This window comes from Merops nubicus, unplaced genomic scaffold (genome assembly GCF_000691845.1).
Source record: "Merops nubicus isolate BGI_N331 unplaced genomic scaffold, ASM69184v1 scaffold38741, whole genome shotgun sequence".
NCBI lineage: Eukaryota > Metazoa > Chordata > Aves > Coraciiformes > Meropidae > Merops > Merops nubicus.
In genome coordinates this window covers 23,773-35,368 of record NW_008586917.1, presented here as the reverse complement: position 1 = coordinate 35,368, position 11,596 = coordinate 23,773, and the positions used below count along the sequence as shown (strand labels likewise).

The window sequence follows — 11,596 nt, the reverse complement described above, 5'->3', positions numbered from 1 at the left end:
TATGAAAGAAACATATGTCTCAGTTTTTTTATTATTATTAATTCATTATTTATTAATGAATTAATTATATTAATTCATTAATTTATTAATTTATTAATTTATTAATTGTTATTAATAATATTAATCATTATTAATAATAACAATGATTATGAACTCTGGTAGATATGTTATTATTAATAATAGCAATAGTAAATTCAACTCTGTTGTAGATGAGTGTAATTCTAATTAAAATATGAAGTGAAACATCTTGTTTGATGGGTTGAGGTTCAACACGTACTCCACTGCAATCCAATAACCCAGAGAACAGTCTTGCATTATATTTGGCAGAAATCCAGTGCCTTAACCCCAGGTCCTCCTCCTTTTCCTAGAAAGTCTGGAAAGGAAAACTTCATTATACCACTAGCATATGATAATTATTCTTTCTTCAGTCAGTCTCAGTCTAATCAGTTTAACCATACATCAGAATTCAAGGTGGCCTCCAGAACTTTTCTTAAACACTTAAACAGCAGTCCAAATAGCAAACTGAAATGGGAATTACTCTGATGAGCAGTGTCTTATCCCTCCCTGGAGTGTTCATTTGGTAGAGGAAGAAGACAGTAATTCAGCTAAAAGACTACCTGCCTATCCAGCACTGTATCCTCACAGACATTTTGAAATTTAGACGTGTTTATGGGACTGGGAAAGGTGATTCTAAGAAATGAGATTTGTGCATTTCCTACTGGCTTTAAATAATCAAGTTTTTTGGTTTCCATTTTAGATCGTTTCTTGCATTAGCTTCCTTGAAATTTGAGTTCAACTATATTAAAAAAATAACATAGAGAAAGAAAGAAAGGTCTGTACACTGATTATTTAGATTAACAAGTACTCCTTAATTTTTATTTGCTGCAAGAGATCTCCACAGTAACTTGCTTTTTAGAAGAGTTTTTATTTATACAAAACTTCTAAATAAAAGTTGCTTAGAATAGATTTGCTTGAAAAAAAAAACCAAAAATACAATGTTATCAAAGTTTAGGAAAAAAAAATTACCAAAGTTTTTTCTTGACCTTACTCTTGAACCTTTTTCTTGCAATGTACTTAGAAATAGATTTCTTTTTCATTTGTAGTAATACTAAATTAAGATGTAACTGAAATTCTGTGAGTGGCCCAAAAGTTCAGAATTTGAAATTGAGAATTTGCCTCCATCTTTCAGGAAAAAGCTGAGTATTTTTCATGGTTTCAGTTTTACTTAGGATGCTCAAGACTTTGATTTTTGCAAAATGAAGCAGAAATTCAAAGCTACCTTAATACTTCCACTTTCATTTAGCCTCTGGGCTGTTCTTCAAGAGGGTGTAAAGGACCTTTGTCATTCTCCTGTGTCTTTACTGTAAGCCTCCTTCTCGACTTGCTTTTCCTCCAAATTGATTGTCAACAAATCAAAGACAACAGAGAACTGAAAAGTGCTGAAAATTCTGTGATGAATGGCAAAAAAAAGCTATTCCACCATGCAAGAGAAAAAGTTTGTTTTAGGAAACGTCTTTTCTCTGCCAGTGACATTCTATCTCACTGCTTTTCTTGCATTACTGTAGAGCAAAGAAAGGGAGGCATTAGGGACCAGCTAGACCATGTATCACAGAGCTGTGCAAATCTACTGGGGAATACCCCTTGGTCCTCTAAACAGCAGCATGGCTTCTTCATATTTGAGTCCCAGCAGAAGTCAAAGGGTGCAGCTGTGCCACAAGGCACTGGTGAAAAATCAGAGAGGAAAAGAGGATGATTTTCATGAGGTTGTCCAAAGCCTTACTGAGGCCTGATGGTCACAAAGGAGATAAGTCTTAAAACATTCCTCACTCCTCATTTTTAACTCGTCTTCTTAGTGCACCTTATGTCTTTCTTTTCGCTTCACTTCCTCCCCTCCTTCCTCACTTCCTCCCCAAAGATTTCAGCTCGCTCACCCGTGCCACAAAGCAGCTGTGTGAAGTCACATCCTGATAGAATAAGGAACTGTGTAAATGGTGTATGCTCGTGCAGTGTAGAACACTTCATTGTACTTTGGTTACAAGCCAGAACCAGTTGTACATCAGCTAGACAAATCTGTATTAAAAATGTTGAAAAGAAAACCATCTAACGTGTCTGATAAGGAGAAAAGTCAAAAGCCCAAGGTAAGAATTTTTAATTTTTATTGTCAATTAATAATAACATGAATTCTTAACATTTTTTATAAGGAAGATTTCCTTTTAAATCATAGCTTCAGGATTTCCTGATATGCTAGCAAGCCCCTCAGACCTCAGTAGTATAATCTCAAGAATCTATTTGTATACGCTCACTTTATAAAGGTAAAGATCCAATTCAAGGAATCATCACTGTGAAGTTGCTGTAGCTGTGCTGAAGAGTCCTGATACTGGACTTTGTCTACTATTATATGCTCTGCATCACTCTTTTAACAGAAGGGCTCACAAAAATCCCTTCTCTCCTTTTCATCTATGATAAACTGATGATGTCCCACAAAAGAGTGTGAGAATCTATGAAGAACTAGAAAAGCTACTAATTTTGCTTCTTGTTTTAATAAATATGTGTCCATCATAACCAAAGGAGGAGAGGGTACTTGGCAATCAGTGTTTGCCATCATCACTTTTCTGGGAATTGTTATACTTTTAGTCTGAAATATAGACTCTGAATAAATTAATAATATGCTACACTGGACACGATTCACAATCTGGAATTGCAAGAAAGTCAGAGTTTTGTAAGATGCATAAGGATGTATCCTGTGCTAGAAATTTATTTTCAGTCCCTGGAGTGGGTGCAGAATGACCTTTGCAGGTGTATTGTAAGCCTGAAGAGAAATGGCTACTGCTAGACCTGAGCACACTCAGGTATCCATTTCTCTTTCAATTTGCCAGTGCTGAAAATTTCAATAAGAGATTAGAAAAGCCTTTTAGTATGTCTCTGCTCTTGGTAACTCACTGTCTCCTAGTTTACAGACCCATCTTTTCATTGCTTGGGAATACACCTCCCTTTGTGATTTCTGGGTCCTAAATATTATTGCAGACACTATTTCAGCAGCGTCTTCTGCTTTTACTCAGCATTGGCTTTTGTGTATTGCACTTACAGTTTTAGACTACAACTCATTAACAATTAAAATTAATGGTTTTATCGATGGGTTTGAAACAATTCTGAATCCATTTTCCCATGGATTTGAATGGGGATTTTTAGCATTTCACTAATGGGTATGACATGTATTTTCTTCTATTCAATCATCATACTATTTTTTAAAGACAGAATAATTAATACCTAATTATACTATAGGTTAAGCAAGAAATGACCATGAGAGATTCTGTGGATGGGCTTTGTTTTCCTGTCTATTAAGTAATTTGAAAAGCAAGTTTGGTCACTGTCTTCTTCCAGAATAATACATTCCTTAACAACAGCCTGATTTTTTTTTTTTTTTTTTAGTTATTATTCTTTCCACACAGTTAGTTAGTCATTCATGAATGCACTCTACGCTATTAAGGAAAAAAAAATGGTCATGGATTTAACTCACTGTATGTGTAAAGCAGGGATAAAAAAAGTCTAATGACTTGACTGCCAAACCTGCTGACTTTGCCGTGCTGACTTTGTCTTATTGTAAATGTTTACAAAAATGGAAAGGCCTCGATGAAGTGGCTCAGGACGTGTTTCTGCCTCAGCAGCGTTCTTTGAAACACTTCACCTACTGTAGTCCCGCTTTTGCACAGAATTGTGTAAACTTTCCACAGTGAGAAAGTTTTTACTGAATGTACTGTTCACAAAAAGGTCACGGGACGAGACAGCCCCATGTCACACAGAATAGGAATCATAGCTCGTTGTAGCACGTTTCCAAACAGGGCCCATGGAAGTAACGCAAGTACTTAGATTGCTTCATACCGAATTGGGTAACATGGGGCACAGGTCCTTACCTCCTGACAGAAGCTACAGGATTTCACAAGCCACTTCCCTAGATCACTTCCTGGCTGCCCCTGCTCTGCGCAGGCAGCATTTGGTACCTCCTCACACTCACAGAGCAGGATGCCATTGTCAGTGTGGGGCTCTTGGGCTACTTCACCTTGCCTTTAGGCAACTGAGGTGTCCTAGTGTCTCCAATACATCCACATGGGCCTGACACAAGACCTGAGGGAGAGCCGCAGTGTCTGGAGTGTTAAGTGAAAACAAGGTCTGCTACCTTAGGCCCTTAAAGAAGACACCAGAAAGATCTTTTTAGGTATTTGAATACCACCTATAGTGACCATCTCTATCACAATTGGATGAACTTCTGTGTGTTAATTCAAGATTCTCATCAGGATTTTCTCTTTAATACTTTTGCTTTCTGTGAAGAATATCATCATCCAGTCATACCATCTGATAAAGACAAATATCATGAAACGCTAGTGTTAAAACCTTTCTCAAGGCTGTTTGCAGGCTTTGTATAAAGCCTCTAGTAGTGGTAAGCAAGTCAAAGACCAATGCAGTACTAATAGAAATTTTCAGTATCTAACTGCCAGTTCTCTGTGTACAATGCATTTACTTTACTTTATTGATTACTCTGGTGTTTAAGGGATTTCTGCAGATGCTTCAGGTGCTACATGGACAGAAGGTGGCATCTTACAACTCTCAGTGTCTGTTATGAAAGGGTCAATAGTTGTCCGCTGCCATGAAATAGTAGTATTGCAGTTTGTTTTGTAATACAGCAGGATTTCTGTGGTGTCTTACTAATAACTTTTTTGCATATCTGGCAGCTTTTGCATATGCATGTATATGCATATAACTACTGTGTGCTTTGCATGGAAACTAAAGAAATAAACATTTATTGCTAGGGAAAAAAAAAAATACACCTGGTGTCAACCCAGATGAAATAGGCAGAGATGAGATGCAAGAGAATTGTTTTCAAAAGACATACTGGAAGGATTCTGATCCTTTGCCAACGTTAATCATTGTAGCTGCACATACTGCCATGAAACTGTGCATTTGTACCTTGTACATCAGCTGAGGACCCAGACAGCTGACCTATAGAGGAAAAATCCTAAGGCTTAAAAATACTCTGCTTAATAATGAAGAAATTCAACTAATCGAAGGGCTAAGCTCTAGATTTCAACCTCTCTAACCTATCCATTTATCCAGGACCTTAAATGACTTTCTATGACAACAAAGCCTGTGCACAGCCCTTCAGAGCATCCACCAAGAGGCAGCTCCCTCTCAGTGCTTCTTTTCAGTTCTTAACTGTTCCCCCTTTCTTTTCTGTCAGGTGAGACACAGCTTAGATTGTGTGGTATAGCTCTTTTAAGCTGCAGTATTATTTCTGGGCAGGAGAGGTCAAGCAAACAAGGTCTTGCACCTAGCCCTGAGGTTTGTGGTCGTGCTAGTGACCAGAGTTAGCCTCGACTCCATTAGCTGACTGCAGGCAGAGCATGTGTCTCCTGCAGTGATGGAATTTTATTGCAGAGCAGGAAAGTACTGTAGCAAGCGGGAGGAAGGATGCTTTTACTAGATGTGTTTCAGCTATAAGTTTGTGGAGTCTGTCCCACCACACCTTAGAGAGCTGGAAAGGAGGAGAGAACTTGACTTAGAGGATGAAAAAATACCCCTAAAATCACATGGATTTTAGCCTCTTTGGCCCTTAAGTCATTACAGATGTCAGTGTATCTGGGTAGTGGCATGAAGTAGATTTAAAAAGATGGTAAGAAAACACATCCTAAGAAATGATACAGGATCTAGTCTTCTCTGTTGTATACTCTCCAAGCAACAGCGTACCTTGGGACCATACAAATAAAACACCATTAAAGCATTTAGTGGCTACTCTGCATTCCACTTTGCATTGTCTTGCCCAGTTTACAGGATGCAATGTGATGGGCAAAGCCTATTCCTTTCTCTCTCTCTCATTCCTATGAACACAGCAAACTTGAGAACTGCCTGATGATTCTTGGCTTTACTTCAAGCTGAAGCAAAGATGACTTTGTGCCATTTTTTCTGACTTGACTGAAGAAGTCTTGTGTCATTATTCTACATGACAGTTGATCTATGTTTATGCTAAAGGTTTGAGACATTTTTGTTTCCTTATTCTGCTTCCAAATGCACTTGGTACTTGAAACTTGGCTTACTTCTGGTGTGTAAGACAATTCAGGGTCAATGCCTGTGCATTATATTTAGGCAAAAATATATCCAACTTTCTAATAAAATCAATATTTACTTTCTTAGGTGATAAACTATCATTTATTTTCAAGGTTATGAGAAAATAGTAGCAAATGCAGTGGAAGGAACTATTTTAATATTCAACTTTGTTCCCTAGTACTATTTCATACAAATAATTTTCCTTTTTATAAGCTTTAAATGAAACACTGCCTCTGCAGAATTCAGTGCACATTTTTACCATAGACTGCAGGCCAGAATTTCTCCTTTTTATGCACTCTTCACAGAAGGCCTGATCCCGATTTTCGTAACACTGAAATGAATAAATTAGCTGCAATCCCATTGATTTCAAAACGATTTGTCATCTGAGTGACGTTTGTTCTTTGCCTAAGTTTTGGAGCCTGAAGTGCAGACAGATGCCATAAGCAAGTTTTTTTTGTGCTGTTTTTTTTTCTTAGACAATAGCTTGTGACTCACCAATGGGAAATACTTATTAAAGCAAAGAAAATAGAAAATAGGTACAGCAAACCTAAACACCAAAAATAATTCAAGACATAATTAGATCGTCTGTAGGACAAGATCTGCAGTGAAGAGATTGCTCAGTGTTAAGGAATATTAACTAGGAGTTATCCTTGAGTAGAGAAAGCTGTGGGGTTTAATTTTATTTCAAAGGTGAAGACTGGTAGAGTTCTGAAAACAGCAAGTTTTATATTCTTTTCTTTCCCCCTGAAATTTTGAGTGCATAATAAATGAGCCATTGCTAATGCCACAGATGCTAATTTTCACAACCATGACTGAAGTGATGTTCATTTCCATTTGCATTTCATTCTAACAATGATGAGAGGTGATGAGTTGATGATAAGATGTTTTCACTGTACTGCCCGCTGTGAGAATTTATGCTTATAGGCAAAGATGACACATAGTTCTGTCATTAAAGGTCTTTACTGTATTGCCTCTTGAGGAAAGGATCTTTGTCAAAATCCATTTGAACTCTGTTAAATACGCAGAAAAGGATGACAACATCTGGGAAGTAGTTTCAAGACCCTGGTTTATAGTTGAAATACCTGTGGGCCTTTATTAGGGAGGGTTCAGAGAAAGAAAAAAATTGTACCTGTAGCAACCTTGTATGTATAGATGGGGGAAAAATGGATTGAGGGTGACATTTCAGAAGTTGTTTCCTGTCTTCCTCAGTCTTCATAAAAGCTAGAACAAGGTTAAAGTTAACCTTGGGTTATTTTTCTTGTGTGAGTGGAAGGCTCTATAATCATGTTACTGCTCTTCTTACCTCTAGCATTTTCTCTTCTTCATTTATATTATCAGCCTGTTTTTTGATCACCAGCCAATTTTTTTTTTTTTTCAACAGGAGCTTCAGAAACTTGTTTGTGCCTTACCATATGTGTTAGCATCTCTCTTCTAGTGAGGTCTTGAAATCTGAGGAATTTTGATATCTAGTAAGGGTCCAGGGTCTTTGTGGGGAAAGAACAGCTATGTCCTTCCTGCCTCTTGCCAGGAGGCTAATTAGGATGTCCAAACTCCACATTTTGATGCTCAGATCAACCCAAAGGCTTGTTGAGGCCTCACATAACTCTAGACTAATTTGTGTGCCAAAGGGAAAAATGACATGTGTGGCCTGGTACAGTCCTGGCCTCTTTTGTATATTCCCTTGATTACAGCATTTTAAAAAAATTTGTGAAAGTGTGCAAAATTCAAGTCATTACTTATTTATTCTCTGTCTTGGTCTTCATTAGCCAGGCTTAAGTCCTTAGTAGCAGAATATTTTAAAACAAGTGAGAGCAAATATCCTGAAGGGACTATGTTCACATTAATATTAATTTTGCTTAGAGTAACAAACCCAGTGTGGTTCTTTGTTTGTTTTACAAAGAAAGCAGGAACACTTCAAGATGTCTGAACCACCTTCTCCAGCCTTTTTTAGAAACTAGACTATCAACTACAGCATTTATAACTACTTTTTGATAAATGCTGTAGCACAACTACCAAGGTGACATAAATCAACATTAGTTGCCTTCTAATTCTTTAATTAGCTTCATAGAGTAGCTGATTTTAAACCCCAAATACCTCAAGTTAAATACTGGCCAGAATATCTGTGCTGGAAAAAAAGCAGTAACTGTGTACAAGCAGAGCAGGCAGAGGATGTGGCCTGCAGTTTTCTGTAGGTGTCAACACCTCTAGTAATCTGTGTCATAGCATAAATGCAGACTGAAGTCATGACAAAGACATCACTGGCCAGCTGGTATAAGCAGTCGGTGGGGGCTGCAAACACCTGAGCCAGAAGACTCAACCCCTCGATACGTGGACAGAAATCCCCAGCAATATCTGCTGCAGAAAAGGAAAATAAAAAGTCTTCTTGGCCTCTGTAATCACAATATCCCTTAACTTTTATCTTCTGAAAGCTTGCAACAGAGACTGCAGAGTTACTTGAGATCTTAGAAACAGTTTTACTCTCTTTCACAAATTGGCAATGTCAATGTTTTTGCTCTAGACATTTTGCTGTTTGGCATCAGGCTACAGATTATATATGCTATGAATATTTGGTAATTTATATGTCCTTTAAAAAATCCTAATGGAAAACTTTGTTTCCTACACCAGACGAAGGCATCTATGTGCACGTGTGTTCATATTCCACAGGAAGATGAATGACCACCTACATATTTCCCCAAGCAAAATCTCTCCTGTAGACCTGCTTGCTCTTACAGTTCTAGCTTTTTATATCTTTTTCCACTTACAGTGCACCCCAAGAGCATGTTCTTACTTTTTTTCTTATTCTTAGACTTGAAACTGAAATTCCAGCTTAGGGAAAAGTCTTGAGACTTTTAACTTCTGCTTTGACTGTACATATTACACACCATACTGCCACTATTTTCCCCATACCTCTTCAGTTTATTTCATGGATACACAGAAAGATGGATAATGATTTCACCTGTACAACAGTTGTAACAACGACTGGCATCTTTCTGGTAAACTGAATGTCAACAAAGGGTCTGTCACCTCTAACCATCACTCAGCATTGAGGGTGACAAGCAGCTTTCTCTGGGTAAAAAAATCTAGTGATCCACCTAACATTTTGCACCATTATGTCTTCTGGATGGAGTTTTAGTCCCTTTCCTACCCTTTTATATCTTCATCTCTTTTGTAATCTTCACAAGAACAACCAAGTAACCTTACAGTCTTGTCCTTGATTTCCAAGGGATGATGAATGATTATTTCTTTGAGAACTATAGGAACCTTGAGGACTATAGGAACTTGGTGTAAGAGTGACCTGAACAGAAGCAGGATGATACCTTGTCTTTAGATGACTAGATTTTTTTTTTTTTTTCCTGGGATTGCAGTTATAGAACTTACGATACATAGAAAGCCCAGAATTAAACTTTAGAATTTTGGCACTAAGTAGTTTTATGCAGTGCTAAATAACCAGGAAGCCCTGAGCTGGAAGCCTTCAGCTTCCATACTGATATAAACCCCAAAGTTTATTGAAGTTATTTTATGAGTTCAAATTTCCAAGGAGCATATTTTAGATTCCTAGGCATATGTTGAGCAAACATGTCTAGTTTTTGAAATTTGTGACGCCACAATGAAGTGCTGTGTGTGCTTTCTTCAACTGGACAATAAGGATAACTTTGGCCCATTGATAGAGGATACATGAAGTGGAAAAAGTGGTGACCCTGACCATCATTTTAAAGGAGTCAAAAGTTAACCCACTGTAATGAGTATAGCTTTTTTTTTTTTTTCCTAAGATAAAAATAGTATAAATAAATGGACATATAGATCTGACGAAACACTAAAATTCACAGTGACTGATGATAGATACTGCACTGAATTTTGCTTCTCTACTGTAGTGCACATCCATTAAGGCAATTTCAGCTAATCTCACTGTGGATTCATTACTCAAGCGTAGTCAGGATGTCTGAAGGGAGATAATGAGGGGGAAAAAAATTGTCCTATTGTTGGAATCTTATTCTTTAGCTTAGTTTGTTTATCAGGCTCCATAATATTTGTGTCCTGATAAATAAGTTCCAGTTGCAATTAGTTATCATAACAGATGACTAGCACATCTTCATCTACGTACAAGTTCAAAATTATTCCATAAATAGATCAATTAACTTTGTGTTCTCTTCACATCACATGTCTATACATATTTCCAGCCTGCAGTATACAATGAAATGGACACAAGGTGGGCCATTGGGCTTTTAAGATTTTCTCCCTTTTAGCCAAAGATGCAAGCATCCATGGAGTCCTTAATCCTATATCTTTTTCTCTAAGCACTAACATCCTCAATGCATACTGCAATATCAGCAGTCTCTTAATGCCTTCCAAAATTTCTCCTCTAAAGACCCTAAGAAAAGATTTGTTCATTTTTTACTCATTTAGGATTACATAGTGTATATCTGCCCCACATAAAGCTGTCACTATATTACTTTAAAAAAAAATGAAAAACATTGAAGTTCTAAGAGCCTGGTTGTGTTGGAGACTGCTGAAGATGGGAATGTTTATAAGCTCTGTGATATTAACTGCAGCACTCAACCTCAGGTGACATAAAGCATGCAAAAAAGAACTTTCTGTCAGTTTTATTATTTCTAAAAAGGTTCCCCTTGAAAGAGAAGAGTGACCTTGCTCTGCTGAGCTGACATATGCCACTGAATTAATGGCTAAGCTTTGCTGTAGGGAAGCTTGCAGAAACATTACAACTCCAATGGCTGAGTTTGCTGTGAACATTAATCAGAGGGAACAACATGATGTATCAAACACTCATTTATAAGTAATAAAAACTAATTCTCTTCCTCCCCCTCCCCCCCAAGTTTCTTAGAATTAGCTTATTGTTGATCATTACCTGTTGTCAAGGATAAGACTGCAGTACAGCAATAAAACTTGTAAAAAAAGTTTTGTAAAAAAAAAAAAAAAGACAACTAAAGTTTGCTTACGCTTCAGGAAAAAAAAACAAACGAGCTTTTGGGACGGTCAGATTTAACTGTGACTTAGATGTTATTTTTAAATCTTGTTTCCCTCTGGAAGGTCATCTGAAGGAACACCTTCCACTGCAAACATGCCTCTGCCTAGCAAGGAGTGCATAGAAGGCATTTCATTCGCAGCGATTCCCTGGGAGCAGGAGCAGCTCCCACGCCAGGCATGGGCGAAGCGTAAGGCAGCCAAGGCGGCTCCTGCTGCCACTGAAGTAAAGCAGTAAAGGATGTCGTATGGCTGTGCTGCACTGCTTGGGTCACAGAGGCTCTGACCAAAACAGTGTCAGGAGTATTTTCTGACTAGGCGGGAGTATTTTCTGCCTTTCTGCTCCACTTTGGGGCGGGCAGACAAGTGTGCTGTGGTTGGTAGCTGCGTCTGCTTCTCAGGCTGCTGAAAGGAACAGCAAAGCCCTTGGACATGCCCTGTCTCCCCGTGCTATACTGCACGGCGTCTATGTATGGCACAAGGCAGTAAGCTCCTCGTCACTGCTGCTGCTCTGGTGTGG

General features: G+C 38.0%; 1 protein-coding gene across 1 annotated transcript in view; it reads left to right on the top strand.

Moving 5' to 3' along the window:
- Window positions 1–2,081: 2,081 nt before the first annotated feature.
- Window positions 2,082–11,596, top strand: part of SAMSN1 (SAM domain, SH3 domain and nuclear localization signals 1) — a 33,058-nt gene continuing 23,543 nt past the window's right edge. The window contains exon 1 of the mRNA XM_008948780.1: window positions 2,082–2,138. Within this exon, the coding sequence (XP_008947028.1) occupies window positions 2,082–2,138 (57 nt within the window). The remainder of the gene's footprint in view (window positions 2,139–11,596) is intronic.